Raw genomic sequence first — 19,361 nt, 5'->3', positions numbered from 1 at the left:
GACAACATAAACATCATTTGGGGGCTGACACTGAGCTTTTCAAATGCAAATATTCTGTCTGGACTACTACTGTTAGTGACATCAGTATTTGAAATAAACAGGATTCCTTCATGTCTGGTGACAGTCAGGGCCATTTTACAATTACTTAGAACATAATTCCTACATACTGCACCTTTAATGCAGTTTTACACATTTCCTCTGTATCCCAGTGGACTCTTGACATACATGTGGTCATTATAAAGCACTAAAACAACAAACCTGATGGTGGCCTCAGACCTCTGGACGTACTATAAATACACACTGACTTCATTCTCCCTGCATTTGTTTATATATTAACTCACCATGAGTCAAAGCAATAGATGAACATCAATAAAATACTTCATTTAAAGTCTTATTATTAGTGCTGGGTGACACGGCCAAAAGTGTTTGCACAATAAAAATGTTCATATCAGTCAAGGTTAATGGGTTCCTGATAAATGTCAAATCGCTGTTTGTTTCTAGTTTAAAGGTTGAATTTTGAGGCTGAGGGAAGGTTCAAGAAAGACAGCTGGTACATTACTGTTTTAAATGGAAATGACATAAAAGATGAAAAGAAGACAAACCAAGAGGAAAAGAAATGAAAGCAACCTAAAAGATAAAAATGATGTAAAGGCAGAGACAAAATGAAAAAAGACAAACCTGACAAAAAAAAGTATGAAAAAGAAGAAAAAAATGATGAAAAAGGCAAAAAAGCCATAAAAGACAAAACATAAAAAAGATGCTAAGATGAAAGGGATGCAAAGACGAAAGCAAATTATGATGAAACAAGATGAAAATGATATAAAAATATGGATACAGAAAATAAGAACCATCAGAATCAGAATACTTTATTAATCCCAGGGGTTTAGAATAATTGGGTGTTACAGTCGCTCCATTCAAGTATAATAAAAAGTGCCAATACTATATTTTAAGCTACATATATACACAGGGTGGGGAAGCAAAATTTACAATGAACATTTAGTTGTTTTTTCTCAGCAGGCACTACGTCAATTGTTTTGAAACCAAACATATATTGATGTCATAATCATACCTAACACTATTATCCATATCTTTTCAGAAACTTTTGCCCATATGAGTAATCAGGAAAGCAAACGTCAAAGAGTGTGTGATTTGCTGAATGCACTCGTCACACCAAAGGAGATTTCAAAAATAGTTGGAGTGTCCATAAAGACTGTTTATAATGGAAAGAAGAGAATGACTATGAGCAAAACTATTACGAGAAAGTCTGGAAGTGGAGGAAGCAACAAAAAACGTACCAAAGCTTTTATTAAAGCTCTCAAATCCAAAATCCTAAAGGATCCAACCAAATCCATGAGAAAAATGGCAATTGAACTTGAGGTAGACAACAAGACCGTTAGAAATACAGTAAAATATGATTTGAAGTTAAAATCTTACACAAGAACACCAAAACACTTGTTGACAACAGCAACAAATCCAACTTGAGCAATTTTTGGGAATCATGTTTATGGCCGCCTTCTAGCCCAGATCTAAACCCTCTGGATTCTGCTATTTGGGGCATTTTAGAACATGCTACCAATAGAACATCACACAGCAATGTCCACTTTCTTAAAGATACTATTAAAGAAGAATGGGAGAAGTTGTCACCCCAATATTTGAGGAACACTTGCGCAAGTTTCAGGAAGCATGTGAAGGCAGTTATTGAGAAAGAAGGAGGACACATACAGGGTGGGGAAGCAAAATTTACAATATTTTGAGGCAGGGATTGAAAGACAGTGTATGACCAATTAGTTTATTGAAAGTCATGACAATTTATTTGCCACAAGAAAATGTACATAATAGAAAATGTTTTTATTCTATGTGTCCTCCTTCTTTCTCAATAACTGCCTTCACACGCTTCCTGAAACTTGCGCAAGTGTTCCTCAAATATTCAGGTGACAACTTCTCCCATTCTTCTTTAATAGTATCTTCCAGACTTTCTGGTAATAGTTTTGCTCATAGTCATTCTCTTCTTTCCATTATAAACAGTCTTTATGGACACTCCAACTATTTTTGAAATCTCCTTTGGTGTGACGAGTGCATTCAGCAAATCACACACTCTTTGACGTTTGCTTTCCTGATTACTCATATGGGCAAAAGTTTCTGAAAAGGTATGGATAATAGTGTAACACCCCGGAGAGTTCCACTCAATGATGAAGCCAGTAGTGACGTTCAGAGGGTTTATTAATCATTCACAGGACAATCTGTAACACGGCTCTCCTCAGGTACATCAGCATCCGCACACACCTCTACTTCCACTTTTTTCAGCCTCTCAGCCATCCCCCTTAGTCTCTCTCTCTCTAACTCCGCCCATCATCAGTCACAACCACCTGAACCAAAACAGTGCAACTAAACAGCAGAACACAATGAACATAAATAACCCATATTGGTTAACTATTACAGATTATCACAATAGTGTTAGGTATGATTATGACATCAATATATGTTTGGTTTCAAAACAATTGACGTAGTGCCTGCTGAGAAAAAACAACGAAATGTTCATTGTAAATTTTGCTTCCCCACCCTGTAGAATAAAAACATTTTCTATTATGTCAATTTTCTTGTGGCAAATAAATTCTCATGACTTTCAATCAACTAACTGGTCATACACTGTCTTTCAATCCCTGCCTCAAAATATTGTAAATTTCGCTTCCCCACCCTGTAAAACAACAAAACCCATGAATATACAAGAGAACAGCTGCAGAAGAACTGTCCACTGGAGTGACCACTATGCATGAAAGGGTTAAACAATAATACTTTCTTCCAGTCTGTCTGATAAAGCAGGTTCATTGACTCCAGTGTTTCTGATCCACTGTCCTGTTCCCAGAGAGGGGCGGGGCCGGGATATGGGCGGGGTCTGGACCCGTCCCGCCCACCCATCCATCCCACCCATCCCACCTCGGAAATACCAACAACCAGGTGCTGCAGCTCCGTCTGTTCTGTTCTGTCTGTTCTGTTCTTCCTTCCCTCCTTCATTCTCCACTTCTCATCTCCGTGGGGCTTTCCTCTGTTTTTCCGCAGAGCTCCATCCGCAGCGGACACCGACGATGTGCGTGGACTGAGTGGAGGTGGAGGTGGAGGTGGAGGTGGTCCCTATGAGGCGGCTCTCCTCCCGGTTCGTGTGCCCGGCTTGCACGGCTCTCGGTCGGCCGGTCGGACAGTAGAGCAGAGCCCTACCCCGGCCACAGCCGCAGCCGCAGTTTCGACTCCTCCGTCCGTGGGGGGGAGCCTTCACCCGGTTCTCCTTTAGCCCTGGATCGGATCCACGCAGCCCGCTCCCCGCGCGTCCACATGGCCGGACACGAGTGGGAAGACTGGTTCGAGCGGGAGGAATTTATCGGACAGATCAGCGACATCCGAGTCCAGAACCTGCAAGGTAAGAGCATCCCGAGCCCAGGGGTTTACTGTGGGGGGATTCCACGGTGGCCCGGACACGCACGCAACATACGGACACGAAGCTGTGTGAGTGCGTGCGTGCGTGCGTGCGTGCGTGCGGTGCAACAGATTCCCGCAACATGTTTGATGAAGGATTTGGGAAAGTTTATGTTAAATGTGTCCGCGTTCCAACACAAGGTAGAGTTAAACTTCTGCAGCTGCACAGTTTGGACAGGACTTTTCCACGTGTGTGTGTGTGTGTGTGTGTGTGTGTGTGTGTCTGGGGGGGGGGGCAGTTGTACAGATGCATGCATTGTGTTTAGAACAGGGGTGTCAAACTCATTTTCTTTCAGGGACCACATTAACCCTTTCATGCATGAATTATGAGAACCATAATCAAGATTTTTTTTTTTTCCCTGAGTGTTTTTATTCCTCTTTAGGCATGAAAAAAAAGTGATTGAATTTTTATTTATTTATTTATTTATTTATTTATTTAACCCATAAAGACCCAGTGCTGCTTTAGTGGATGTTCCCAAATGATTTTTTTTCCCTCTATTTTTAACCTTTCCTAAGTGATTTATCACCATTTACTCCAATATTGTGTTCTGTATTTTGCATTTTTAAGTGAAAATCCAGTATTTTCCTATACTGAATTCACAGTTCATGTAAATGTTCATTAAAGATCAGATTAAACTTAAGCATTGTTATATCCAAAACAGAGCAAACTGAAGAAAAAGATCATTTTTTCAGCAAAAATATATCATTAACTGAACATAAAATAAGTGTCTCTATCCCCTGTCACTGATCTAACTCCATGTGTTTTACTGGTGAATCAATGTTGTAGAAGATGACAATGTTTCTATGTTCACTATGGAGCCTCTGAACATTCAATTGGATCATACCTGATGACCATGAAAAGATGACAAACTGTATTGTACACCAATTATTTACATGGATTCTTAGGATTAGTGGTTCAGAAGTTATTAAATATTTTAGATCAGTAGATGGTTTTGGTTATCGGTGGCTCGTTGGGTCTTTATGGGTTAATTTTGTTTAACCCTTTCATGCACAGTGGTCACTCCAGTGGACAGTTATTCTACAGCTGTTCTCTTGTATATTCATAGATTTTGTTGTTTTACTTGCATATCAACCAACACAGTGGATACTTATGCACCATCCCATAATACACTGCAATTCATACCGTTACTGTAACATTCCTGTTCTTGATAAACCTGATCCGCAGAAACATATGTGAATGTAAATCAATTGTTAGTTGTTGTTACACTGTAATTAAGTTTGGGTTTTTTTTTTTTTTTTAAGTTGTTGTGTTTTGTTGTTTTTTGCATATTATTTGAGTGAGTAATAACTACTATTATAGTGTGTTAAAATGTGAGAAAACATCAGATTAGCAACATTAAAAAAAACATTTATTTCATAGTTTTCACACAGTCTGACAGTAAATGCATGTTTCTTTGCTTCAAAAATTAATCCCATGGTGTCCAGCTGAGTGGACATTTTTGTAACTCCATGAAAAATAGGTTCATAAAAAAAAAAAAAAATTCAATCACATTGTTTTTTTTCATGCCTAAAGAGGAATAAAAACATTCAGGAAAAAAAAATCTTGATGAAGGTTCTCATAATTAGTGCATGAAAGGGTTAAATGCATGATGTCCAGCTGAGTGGACATTTTTGTAACTCCATGAAAAATAAGTTAATAAAAAAATATTGGACTGAATATTGGAACAGTTTACTGCTCAACATAAGAGACTCACAATCATACGCCTCCTTCAAATCACAGTTTAAACATTGGATGAAGGAAAACCAAACCTGTGACCATCAGTAGATCATCTTCACTGTGTTGTAGGATAATTTGCATTTCTGTGTACTGTCTTCTTATGATGTCTTTTACAATATTTTGCCTTTTTGTCAACTGTCTTTCTTGTCACCTGCCTAGGGACTACAGATGGAAATGAGCACTGCTGCTACAATCTGGCAAATTTACAGCTGCAATTGTTGTAGATGTTCATTAACCCTTTCATGCACACTGGTCACTACAGTGGACAGCTGTTCAAAAGTGTTCTCTTGTATATTCATGGATTTTGTTATTTTAGTTCCATATCAGCCAACACAGTGGACACTCATTCATCATCCCATACACTGTAATTCATACCATTAGTGTAACTTTGCTGTTCTAGATAAACCTGATCTGCAGTAAGATGTTTGAGAGTAAAAAAACTGCTAAGTGTTATTAAACTGTAATTAACAGGGTTTTTTTTTTTTTTGCATATTATCTCCACGCAGGTATGTTAAAATGTGAGAAAACATCAGATTAGCAGCATTAAAAATGTTTTTATTTCATCGTTTTCACACAGTATATCAATAAATACATGTTTCTTTGCTTCTAAAACTAAATGCATGGTGTCCAGCTGAGTGGACATTTTTGTCACTCCATAAAAGTAGGCTGATAAAAATCAATAGAATTATTATTTTTATGCCTAAAAAGGGATAAAAACACTCAGGAAAAAAATCGTGATTAAGGTTCTCATAATTCATGCATGAAAGGGTTAATAGGGACAGTGTATATTAATGAACATCTACAACAATTGCAGCTGTAAATTTGCCAGATTGTAGCAGCAGTGCTCATTTCCATCTGTAGTCCCTAGGCAGGTGACAAGAAAGACAGTTGACAAAAAGGCAAAATATTGTAAAAGACATCATAAGAAGACAGTACACAGAGATGCAAATTATCCTACAACACAGTGAAGATGATCTACTGATGGTCACAGGTTTGGTTTTCCTTCATCCAATGTTTAAACTGTGATTTGAAGGAGGCGTATGATTGTGAGTCTCTTATGTTGAGCAGTAAACTGTTCCAATATTCAGTCCAATATTTTTTTATTAACTTATTTTTCATGGAGTTACAAAAATGTCCACTCAGCTGGACATCATGCATTTAACCCTTTCATGCACAAATTATGAGAACCTTAATCAGAAATTTTTCTTGAGTGTTTTTATTCCTCTTTAGGCATGAAAAAACAATGCGATTGAAAATTTTCTTCTAAAAAAAAAAAAAAAAATTGGAAAAAAAAAAAATACATTGAAAAAATAATAATGGAAAAAAAAATTCTTATGAACCTATTTTTCATGAAGTTGCAAAAATGTCCACTCAGCTGGACATCATGCATTTAACCCTTTCATGCACAAATTATGAGAACCTTAACCCTTTCATGCGTACTGGTCACTACAGTGGACAGTTCTTCTCCAGCTGTTCTCTTGTATATTCATGGGTTTTGTTGTTTTAGTTCCATATCAACCAACACAGTGGACACTTATGCATCATCTCATAAACTGCAATTCATACCATTATTGTAACTTTGCGGTTCTTGATTGGTTCTTGAGTGGAAATCAATTGTTAATTGTTATTTTTTTGCATATTATCTCCATGAAGTGAGTAATAACTAGTATTAGAATATGTTAAAATGTGAGAAAACATCGGATTATCTGCATTAAACATGGTTTCATTTCACTGTTTTCATATCACTTTATGATATTGGGTTTTAAATACATGTTTCTTTGCTTCAAGAATAAAATTCATGGTGTAGCTGAGTGGACATTTTTGTAAATCTATGAAAAAAAAACCTCAATCTCATTGTTTTTTTTCATGCCTAAAGAGGAATAAAAACATTCAAAAAAAATAAAATAAATAAAACTCAACTAAGGTTCTCATAATTCATGCATGAAAGGGTTAATCAAAATTTTTTCCTGAGTGTTTTTATTCCTCTTTAGGCATGAAAAAACAATGCGATTGAAAATTTTCTTCTGAAAAATAAATAAAAAAAACTCAAACAAATAAGACAAAAATAATTGAAAAAAAAAATTGAAAAAATACATTAAATGCCATGGTCACTTTAAAGTTTGATGTTTGCACTATGGATACTTGTCACTTTATTTTATTCTATTTTTCTATTTACATATATATATCTTAGATGTGCCTTTTATATTACATGTGTGTAAATATGTATGCCTAATGCCAAGAGCTGCTGGACGAAATTTCGTTGTGCCTCGCATAATGACAATAAAGATTCTATTCTATTCTATTAAAAAAATAATAATGGAAAAAAAAAATCTTATGAACCTATTTTTCATGAAGATGCAAAAATGTCCACTCAGCTGGACACCACACATTTAATTTTTGACACACAGAAACATGTATTCACGAATAAATTGTGGGAAAACTATGGGGAGGGCTTGTGATTCTGGGGGTTTATGCTCAGGAGAGATCTACATAATGTCAGAAAAGATATGTAGTGTCTTAAAACTTTAATAAAGATATGTGTAAAAAAAAACAACAACAACAACGAAAAGAACAACAAAATCCATGAATATACAAGGGAACAGCTGTAGAATAACTGTCCACTGTAGTGACCACTATGCATGAAAGGGTTAATTTTAGAAGCAAAGAAACATGAATTTATTGATATACTGTGTGAAAACTATGAAATATAAACATTTTTAATGCCGCTAATTTGATGTTTTCTCACATTTTAACATACTCTAACACTAGTTATTATTAACTTCATGGAGATGATTTGCAAAAAACCCCAAAACAAAACAAAAAAAAACATTTTCACATTCATTCAACATAACACATTCATATTTGTTCACATTATTAGTTATTCACATTTTAGTGTTACAGGATAGTTTGTAAAGGTAAATATTTTCATAATTTAATGTTATTTTTTGCACTAAAACAAAGAAGAAAAAAAAAAGTTGTTAATTCTAGAGGGTTTTTTTTGGCTTAATTCAAGATTTTTTTTACTTAATTGATGATTTTTTTTGCTTAATTGAAGATTTTTTTTTACTTAATTGAGGATTTTTTTTTCCGTCTTAATTCGAGATTTTTTCCTTAATTCAAGCTAAATTTCTTTTTTGCTTAATTCCATTCAAGACTGTGGAATTTTTCCACTTGGCAAAAACATCCCAGGGGCCGAAATGGACCCTTTGGCGGGCCGCATTTGGCCCCCGGGCTGCATGTTTGACACCCCTGCTCAAACATGTTAGATCAGGTTTATGAAGAACAGCAAAGTTACAGTAATGTCATTAATGTCAGTGTATGGCATGAAGTATAAGCATCCAATGTGTTGGCTGATATGAAACTAAAACAACAAAATCCATGAATATACAAGAGAACAGCTGGAGAATAACTGTCCACTGTAGTGACCACTATGCATGAAAGGGTTAATTAAGTAAAAAAAAAATCTTGAATTAAGCAAAAAAAAAAACATCAATTAAATAAAAAAATCTTGAATTAAGCCAAAAAAAATCTAGAATTAACAACTTACATTTTTTTTTCTTTGTTTTAGTGCAAACAAATAACATTAAATTATGAAAATATTTACCTTTACAAACTATCCTGTAACACTAAAATGTGAATAACCTGAACAAATATGAATGTGTTATGTTGAATGAATGTGAACATGTTTTTTTTTGTTTTGTTTTGGGGGTTTTTGCATATCATCTCCATGAAGTTAATAATAACTAGTGTTAGAGTATGTTAAAATGTGAGAAAACATCAAATTAGCGGCATTAAAAATGTTTATATTTCATAGTTCTCACACAGTATATCAATGAATTCATGTTTCTTTGCTTCTAAAATTAACCCTTTCATGCATAGTGGTCACTACAGTGGACAGTTATTCTACAGCTGTTCCCTTGTATATTCATGGATTTTGTTGTTCTTTTCGTTGTTGTTTTTTTTTTTTTTTTTCACATGTCTTTATTAAAGTTTTAAGACACTACATATCTTTTCAGACATTACGTAGATCTCTCCTGAGCATAAACCCCCAGAATCACAAGCCCTCCCCATAGTTTTCCCACAATTTATTCGTAAATACATGTTTCTGTGTGTCAAAAATTAAATGTGTGGTGTCCAGCTGAGTGGACATTTTTGCAACTTCATGAAAAATAGGTTCATAAGAATTTTTTTTTCCTATTATTATTTATTTAATGTATTTTTTCAAATTGTTTTTTCAAGTATTTTTGTTTTATTTATTTATTTAAAATTAATTTTTCAGAAGAAAATTTTCAATCGCATTGTTTTTTCGTGCCTAAAGAGGAATAAAAACACTCAGGAAAAAAATTTGATTAAATGCATCACGGCAGTAGCTTCATCATCATCATCATCATCATCATCATCATCATCATCATCATCATCATCATCATCATCCCACTGTCACCTGTGCTCCAGTTCAGACCTGACATAACTCCCATCCTCTGATCCCATCACATGTGTCCAGCTGTGAACGCGTCCCCTCACCCTCTCTGCATCAGTATGCTCACCCACATGTCCTGAGTGGAAACCTGCTGTCACTTTCCCACTCGATATTCAATCAAAGCAGCTCATCCGAAGCCTTGAACGTAGCATTCGTTTCACGTTTAACAGCTTCTGTCAAACTTTAATCCACTGTGTGACTCAAAGATCTGAACGGCCTTTAACCCTTTCATGCGTACTGGTCACTACAGTGGACAGTTCTTCTCCAGCTGTTCTCTTGTATATTCATGGGTTTTGTTGTTTTAGTTCCATATCAACCAACACAGTGGACACTTATGCATCGTCTCATAAATTGCAATTCATACCATTATTGTAACTTTGCTGTTCTTGATTGGTTCTTGAGTGGAAATCAATTGTTAATATTTATTTTTTGCATATTATCTCCATGAAGTGAGTAATAACTAGTATTAGAATATGTTAAAATGTGAGAAAACATCGGATTAGCTGCATTAAACATGGTTTCATTTCACTGTTTTCATATCACTTTATGATATTGGGTTTTAAATACATGTTTCTTTGCTTCAAGAATAAAATTCATGGTGTAGCTGAGTGGACATTTTTGTAAATCTATGAAAAAAACCCCTCAATCTCATTGTTTTTTTTCATGCCTAAAGAGGAATAAAAACATTCAAAAAAAAAAAAAATAATAAAACTCAACTAAGGTTCTCATAATTCATGCATGAAAGGGTTAATCAAAATTTTTTCCTGAGTGTTTTTATTCCTCTTTAGGCATGAAAAAACAATGCGATTGAAAATTTTCTTCTAAAAAAAAAAAAAAAAATTGGAAAAAAAAAAAAATACATTGAAAAAATAATAATGGAAAAAAAATTCTTATGAACCTATTTTTCATGAAGTTGCAAAAATGTCCACTCAGCTGGACATCATGCATTTAACCCTTTCATGCACAAATTATGAGAACCTTTATCAAAAATTTTTCTTGAGTGTTTTTATTCCTCTTTAGGCATGAAAAAACAATGTGATTGAAAATTTTCTTCTAAAAAAAAAAAAAAATTGGAAAAAAAAAAAAATACATTGAAAAAATAATAATGGAAAAAAAATTCTTATGAACCTATTTTTCATGAAGTTGCAAAAATGTCCACTCAGCTGGACATCATGCATTTAACCCTTTCATGCACTAATTATGAGAACCTTAACCCTTTCATGCGTACTGGTCACTACAGTGGACAGTTCTTCTCCAGCTGTTCTCTTGTATATTCATGGGTTTTGTTGTTTTAGTTCCATATCAACCAACACAGTGGACACTTATGCATCGTCTCATAAATTGCAATTCATACCATTATTGTAACTTTGCTGTTCTTGATTGGTTCTTGAGTGGAAATCAATTGTTAATATTTATTTTTTGCATATTATCTCCATGAAGTGAGTAATAACTAGTATTAGAATATGTTAAAATGTGAGAAAACATCAGATTAGCAGCATTCAACATGGTTTCATTTCACTGTTTTCATATCACTTTATGATATTGGTTTTTAAATACAGTCTACTCTCGTTAAACCGCCCGCCGTTATACCGCCATTTTCGCTCACCGCCGACCAAAACCATTGCACAAAAATCCCCAATGCATTATTCCATTAGCTACCGCCATTTCCGCCTATCGCCATCCGCCAGCCCAGTTCCATGCACAAACAACACTTATACCATTGATTTCCCGACCGTTATACCGCCAGCGTGATTGCCATCGAGTACACATAAATTTTAACAATGCACTGAAACAAACGCACCAGACGCTGATCACGACAAGCTACGAGTAGGTCTACGGAACGGCCACCGTTCATTTATCGCAGAACACTCAGTAGGTCAGGATGTCGGGAAGAGGACGTGGGATTAAGCCAAAGCCTCAAGATGATGGGGTGTCATTTCCCGACACGGTATAATAATGCTTAAAATGTTTCCCCACTTTAAATGATGAGAAAAAATAAAGGAAGGTCCGCACAACCAGTGAGCTCCCAAACCATTTAATCGTGACGTTTCGGGCCAAGGCCCTTCATCAGACTGAGGGAGTCTGATGAAGGGCCTTGGCCCGAAATGTCACGATTAAATGGTTTGGGAGCTCACTGGTTGTGCGGACCTTCCTTTATTTTTTCTCACGTTCTACTTTTTTGGGATCCGGCACACCTCTAATTTTGGATGTGCGTGTCGTTCACCTTTTTCCCACTTTAAATGATCCCTTACAACATAACAGAATCAAGATTTATTTAGAAACACAATTAGAACGGGTTAACGGAGGCAGCATAGACATCATATAGTAAAGACATGCACATTATGCACGCAACCCGTTGTAACGCCATTTTCGCTATACCGCCAATTTGGCCGTGAACGGAAGTTGGCGGTATAACGAGAGTAGACTGTACATGTTTCTTTGCTTCGAGAATAAAATTCATGGTGTAGCTGAGTGGACATTTTTGTAACTCCATGAAAAACAGGTTGATTTAAAAAAATAATTCAATCACATTGTTTTTTTTTTGTTTGGTTTTTTTTCATGCCTAAAGAGGAATAAAAACACTCAGGAAAAAAAAATCTTGATTAAGGATCTCATAATTCATGCATGAAAGGGTTAAGGTGGACTCTTTCCTCACCTGTTACTCAATGTGTTAGGTAACCGTCAGTGCGCCTTAAATGTTGATATGACTGATCTGACCGTGACATTTGGTTTACTGCTGGTTTTTAGGAGTTTTCTTCTAAGACTTCACAAATGTTTGCAGTATTGGGCCACATCAAGCGTTAACACGGATATATTTCATGTTCAATAAGCTCTCTGTTTAAACTAAACTTATCTAAATGTTTAATGCATGTTTGAATAGGCCTCAGAAAACTTTCACATGACACGTTACACTTTACAGAAATAACATTTTGGGGTAAAAATACTTAAATTACTGCTGTGTGACACAGGGACTCGAAATGAACATCATTTTTTTTGTATAAAACGTGCCGTTCTCATAAGAAACTGATCCTAAATGAAACATAAGGCTTTAGCTCTGATGTTAAACTACAATTGTGATCAATATTGGATAAAAATGTTGAAATTATATGTTTTTATGAACACAAATATGTTGTGACATGGGGACAGCAGTTTGTCTTCAGTTTAAGAATAAAAGACTTTGGAACTAAAACACTCCAAATATGCTAATAAACTTTTATTTCATATACATATTACAACTGTAATGATATATACAGCTAATAACAGAGTATATTTGACTAATAATTAGATTGTACATAACCTTTCTATATTCTTGTACTGTTGAATAATTAGTTCCTACAGATTCATAGACTTAAAATATCACATACAAACAAGAAAAAAATATTATTATTAAAGTTAGTAGTGCATTTTAGTCCTTTTTAGGTTTCATGCTATATTGATTATATTTTTATATTTTTTTTTTTACAAGTGATATTAAAATGTTGTAAACAGTTCCATAAAATAGAGTTCTTAAGCTAAAAAATTAACCTATTTGAGAAATGATAGGTGAAACTTTAATTTTTGACACTGTTCACTTTTGGTTGATCTGACCCTATTATTACTTTTGTGCAAAAAAATTACAAAAGCAAGAACAGACAGACACTCAAAAAGCTTTTTTCCAGGTATTTCTGCAGAAATATATAGATATTCCATTTCCTTGTTGGTAAAAAGACTGACAGAGGTTTGTTTAAGTGTGTTTAAACATCACCTGCGTCATGCCTTGTGGACTTTTTCAAGTTTACATGTCAATAGAGTTTGCTGACTTGGCAGATGTTAGGTGAGCAGGCAGTCCTTCCATCTGTCCCATGATGCATTTAGACTGAAGACATACTGGATACATCCCAAGTGTATTGACGCTGTGCATTAGTGTTGTCCACATGACTTCTCTCAGGACAAATGTCGTTGCCAGGTTGGAACAGGACCTTTGTAGTTGCCATGCCACATTTTCAGGTACATTCCTCCATGGATTTAACATTGCTGTGTGATAAAGTTGGAGGAGTTTTGTTATCCAGGTAAAAGTTGTTGATCAAATCTGTGCAGAGGCTGAGGTTTCCCCCCACAAATCTCAACATCTATAACTGCAGAATTAATCTATATTGTTTTTAAGCGTGTTTCGCAGAAAAAAGTGAAAACATACTATGCTTTGTCAAGTGTTTCCATGAAGCCAAAGAATTTAAAGGTGTATATTTGTGTATTTTAGGTTTAGGTTTAGGTTAGTTTATTTCAGACACAGACATAATACAAAACATGAAATCAAAATAAAATAAAAATAATAATAAATAATACACAAATAAAAAAATCAAACAATAGAAAAATAATAATAATAATGATAAACAATACACAAAATATCAAATAATAGAAAAAAAAGAACAACTGTTGTGCCTGAAAGGGAGTAGGAAGAAGCCACTGCTTATCCAGTCCTACCCCCTAATTCCAGTTCTCAGATTGTTAGTGCTAAATCACTTGATATACAACATAAGATTGTGATTATCTACATACACTTCATACATATTCTCCAGGTGAAACAGTCCCAGACCAAAAATCAGGACGGTCTGTCCTGATTTAGTGATTTTATGCACTGTAAAAAATACAGTCCAAATATCGATCTATTCATTTATACATGGATTGGTTTTCTTAAATGTCATGGATGGTTTTAAGGTTTTCATCTATTGTTTTCTGAAGACAGAATATCATTCAAACATAGTCTTTCTTTATTTAACCTATATGTTGTATATTCACAACTAAAGAAATTTTATCAGAAGCAATGACCTTGATTTTGTTTTCCATTATTTTCAAAAAACAAAACTTTGTTCAGTCAGATTAATCCCATACATCACCCATCGATGTCTGACCTGAACCTCTGAGCTTGCCTTTGTTGATGATCCTTTCGGACCCAGTCTTTAGTAGCATCATGTCCCTTTGTTTAACCCATAAAGACTCGGTTCTACTTTTGTGGTTGTTCCCAAATGAATTTTTCTTAATACGACTTATCACCATTTATTCTAACATTATGTTATGTATTTTGCATTTTTTAGTATTAATCAAAATAATAATAAATAATTTGTCCTATAGTGGGTGGCTGTGACTCAGTTGGTAGAGCAGGTCGTCCAGTGATTGAAGGATTGGCGGATCAAATCCTGGCTTCGACTGTCCACATGTTGAAGTGTCATTGGGCAAGACACTGAACCCTGAATCGCTCCCAGTAGGGCCTGGCAGCACCTTACATGACGGCAGCTGCCCACTGGTGCGTGAATGGGGGAATGTGAGGGTTTGTAGAGTGCTTTGGACACCATGAAGGTGTGGAGAAGCACTATGTGAGTGCATTTACCTTTAAAGTACTGATCATGTAGATGTTCATAAAAGCTCAGATTAAAGTTAATGGTTATCGTATCAAAAACTGAAGAAAAAAAAAACACTTTTTTTAGTAAAATACAGTATATCATTAACTAAACATAAACTCAGTGTCTCCATCCACTGTCATTGATCCAACTCCATGGGTTTTACTGGTGAATTAATGTTGTAGAACACAGGTGTCAAACATGAGGCCCGGGGGCCAAATCCGGCCCACCAAAGGGTCCAGTCCGGCCCCTGGGATGAATTTGTGAAATGCAAAAATTACACCGAAGATATTAATCATTTTAGTTCAGGTTCCCAATTTAATCTCAAGTGGGTCAGATCCGTAAAATACTATCAGAATTACCTATAAATACTCACAACTCCAAATTTTTCTCTTTGTAAATGTAAAAATTTTCACGTCATTTTACTGTATTTACACTAAAACAAACTATCATTTCACAAAAACGCGAATAACCTGAACGAATATGAACATTTTGAAATGTCTGAAGTGCAAGTTTTCCAATATTCTACCTGTTATTAAATGTTTTGTGTATTTGTTGATCCATTGTGATCTGTAAGTTGTAATTTACATGTGTAAATGATAAACTGAGGTAAAATATCGTTAAAATTGCACTTAATTTTCTTAAGAAATTTCAGTTTGTTCATGATATTCACATTATTTTAAAGGATAGTTGATAGATGTAAACATTTTCATTGCATAATTTTACTTTTTTCACTCTAAAACATAGAGAAAAGTTTGGAGTTGACATTATTTATATATTATTATATTATTATTGTATTGGTTCGGCCCACTTCAGATCAAATTTGGCTTAAAGTGGCCCCTGAACTAAAATAAGTTTGACACCCCTGTTGTAGAAGATGACTGTGTTTCCATGTTCACTACATAGCCTCTGAACGTCCAAATGGGTCATATCTGATGATCACAAAAAGATGAAAAACTGCATTTTACACCAGTTATTTACATGTATTGATAGTGGATCAACAGGCATTAAACATTTTAGATCAGTAGAATGTTTTGGTCACCAGTGGATATTTGGGTCCATATGGGTTAAAATGTCAGAAATTGAGATTGTGTCGCTTTTAGGAAGAATACCACGGTCGACCAAAGCATAGAGGAGCCTGGCCTTTGGTGTGCTTCAGCCTCGTCAGAGCACCACAGACCGATACACAAGACTGAACCTCAGTCATTCCACCATTATGCATCTACAGTCATGGTTCAGCGCAGCAGGAACTGGCGCCGATCGACCGAAACCAGATCAACCCCATACATCAGGTCCAACCTGTCTGTTTATGAGGAGAAGCATTCTGGTGGTTATTAATGCTCATAGGGGTGATACGTGTTATTGAACCAACTCTGACATTTGTTAGAAAATGAAAATATATTAGCTCTTGTTTCTTGAGGCCGTCTTTCTTGACATTTTATGGACTTTTGCAGTAACACAATACTGACTCCTGCACAATTTCCAAGCTTTTGATCCAAAAACCATCTGAAAAAAATGTATGTGGTGCATTCTAAAATTCCACCAGCAAAAATTGATAGTATTAAATTGATTCAATGAAGTCTGTTTCCACTGAGACTGTATCATGCGGTAGAGCTGCAACCGATTAATCAACTAGGTGCTTGAAGTAGGGATGTAACGATTACCGGTATAATGATAAACCGTGGTAAAATTGCAGATGGTTAGTTTTACCGTTTAAATTCTAATTATCGTGATAACCATGTTTGATTGCCACTCTTCCGGAGAAAATGCCCATGTAAAGATATGCTTTTATGTCAAATATTTGAGTATAGTTTAATTTATTTCAATTTTAATAGTATATACCTAATATTTGGAACCAATATTCACTTTTGAAGTCTTTGAAAAGGTTCGTTAAGCATCTGTGTGTTGTTTATGCAATAAATTATGTACATTTTTCAAATCGGATTTTATATATATTTTTTGTGTTTTTTGTCCTTTTGTGTTTTTATAGTAGGTTAAAGCGAAAAAAATAATAGGCAGTTGATATAAATGAAGTTGTGCTGAAAAAAAAAATGATGCCAAACATAAGTATAGTAAACATTTCTTTATATAGTATATTAAGGCTGAATTGAATGTGCGCTGTTTTTATTTTTATTTTATTGTATTTCTCTCAAATTTCATTTTATTTCTTGATGTATAATCAAATCTTAATGTATTTTAATATTGTATTTTTTCAATCAATGTGAAGCACTTTGGGCTACAATTTCTGTATGAAACGTGCAATACAAATAAAGTTTATTATTATTATTATAAGGCAAAATCAAAATTACTGAAAAACGGACAAAATAGGCTCAGACCACTAAGGGTTAATATTTGAACTTTTCTGCCAACAGAAGGTACATTGTGCCGATTATTTTATTTGTTTTTTTTTTGTTTTTTTTTCAAAATACAACTTGGTTAAATTCTTTCAGTGTGTGTATCAGTACTTTTGGAACATTTTGAGCACAATTTCAACAATACCGTGATAATTTTGGTCATAATAACCATGATATGATGTTTTCATATCATTACATCCCTAGCTTGAAGTCAATGCAAAAAGTCCCGATTCGATTAATCGACTGGAATTGATTGAAGGGAGATATTCGATTGCAGTTTTCCTGAATTGAAGCTTCTTTGTGCGTCACAATAAGCGTCCGTGTGAAACTCAACAGTGGAACCAATGTTTAACAGCAGAGAAATGAAGGAAACAAAGCTTTGATTCAGGAGAATTGTGGTGGAAGGATTTTTTTGGATCACTTTGAGTGGATTAATCGGTTGCAGCTCTATTGTGCAGTATTTTCGACAACTGCGTCACACTCGTACATCCTTTGGTTCTTGCATCGAACACGTATTAGTACGATACGACCGTCTACTGTGTGATTTTCATCTCCTCTGTACCTGTCCTGTCTCTAGGCTGCACTGCATGCTGGTCTATTTTCTGCCCGTGTGGGTGTAGAAGTTGTTCTGCCTCTTCATCTACCTCTTGATTTATTTCTACAGTGTTGGGTCAAATTGAAAGAGGTTTCTGTTATTTTTTTGAATCGCCTGACTCTAAAACCTGAAGTTCCTAAAACATTTACAGATATCGTGTTCCACCGACGTTGCCACAAGTTTCCACAATGATGTCAGGTGTTCTACATTTAGCTGGGTATTTATTAAAATAAAGCCAGAAGAGAAGGTTACATCAGTATCTAAGATTAAATCATGACCTCAGAACTGTGTATGGGGTGAAATAATCAGAAATGGAAACCATTTTTTTCATCATTTCCATTATGTTCAATGCACACACTGGACCTTTACAATGGAAAGTGTATGTGATTGTAGGTGTCGTACATAAATAGAGCAGAGATGTTAATGTACAAAGGCTGCAGTTGTATTTAAAGCAGCTGTTTTGGCCATTCAGGTTAACGTTTAACCTCTTAATTTATTCTGGAAGTGGTCGAGTAGTTTTACGTTTCAACCAGAGTCAATCATGTATCTAATTTACCGCTAGTATTGTATGTTACAAACAGAGCTGCACAAAGATCGGAGAAGCCGACCACTAACAGTTGGTGGAAGTAAGTGGAAGTAATTGATTTAATGAGTGTTGAGAATGAAAGTGTGGTTCAGATGTAATCCAGTTCATCCCAAAAGCCTGAGAATTATAGAACCAGACGTCTTCTGATTGGAGTCGAACCAGATGGAATTTAAGGAGAAATAATAGCTTAAAAATTACACCTAGAATCAATTTTTGGCAGCTAGTTTGATGTTCAGTTCACTCATTTATTGATTGGCTGCTTTGGGTTTGATGTTTAGTGAGAGAAGAAGTAGTGCGGGGGTGCCAAGTTTTTCTCTCTTGTTTTAATGTGCGTACTTTATAAAAATGTGAATAACATGAACATAAACAACCTGAAATGTCTTAAGAGAAGTAAGTGCAATTTTAACAATATTATGCCTGTTATGCCGCGTTTCCAGTACGTGGAACCAGCTCGACTCGACTCGGCTCGGCTCGACTCGGTATTCCTGCAGGCTGTTTCCATTACAAGATACTACCGACTTTACAGTACCTGGTTGTCATAGCGATGCGGCGCGTTACTTCCGTGTTGTCTGTTCAGAGAGTTGCTGATAAACTCGCTCATTGTGTGTTGTCTCATCTGAATTTTTACGTCAGCCACCGAAGACTGAATCTCCTCGACCGACCATGGTGTAGTTTTGGGCTGTTGTCATGTGAATTAATGTACCGCTATATTTACTGTCCACTTCCACATCTGTTTTTTGTAAAACAGCGGTGGTAGCGGCGGAGGCA

At 35.3% G+C, this 19,361-nt stretch overlaps 1 protein-coding gene across 3 annotated transcripts in view; it reads left to right on the top strand.

Annotated features, from left to right (window-relative positions):
- Nucleotides 1-3,004: 3,004 nt before the first annotated feature.
- clmna (calmin a) overlaps nt 3,005-19,361 on the top strand; it is a 113,502-nt gene continuing 97,145 nt past the window's right edge. For 2 of the 3 annotated variants that reach the window (XM_030127392.1, XM_030127389.1), the window contains exon 1: nt 3,006-3,412. In XM_030127392.1, coding sequence (XP_029983252.1) covers nt 3,328-3,412 — 85 coding nt within the window. In that variant the 5' untranslated portion in view covers nt 3,006-3,327. Of the gene's footprint in view, nt 3,413-19,361 lie in introns of all 3 variants that reach the window. The other variant, XM_030127391.1, reaches the window with a different exon arrangement.

This window comes from Sphaeramia orbicularis, chromosome 22, assembly GCF_902148855.1.
Source record: "Sphaeramia orbicularis chromosome 22, fSphaOr1.1, whole genome shotgun sequence".
NCBI classification, from domain to species: Eukaryota; Metazoa; Chordata; class Actinopteri; order Kurtiformes; family Apogonidae; genus Sphaeramia; species Sphaeramia orbicularis.
Note: the sequence above shows the minus strand (reverse complement) of the source record. Positions and strands in the feature narration are given on the sequence as shown.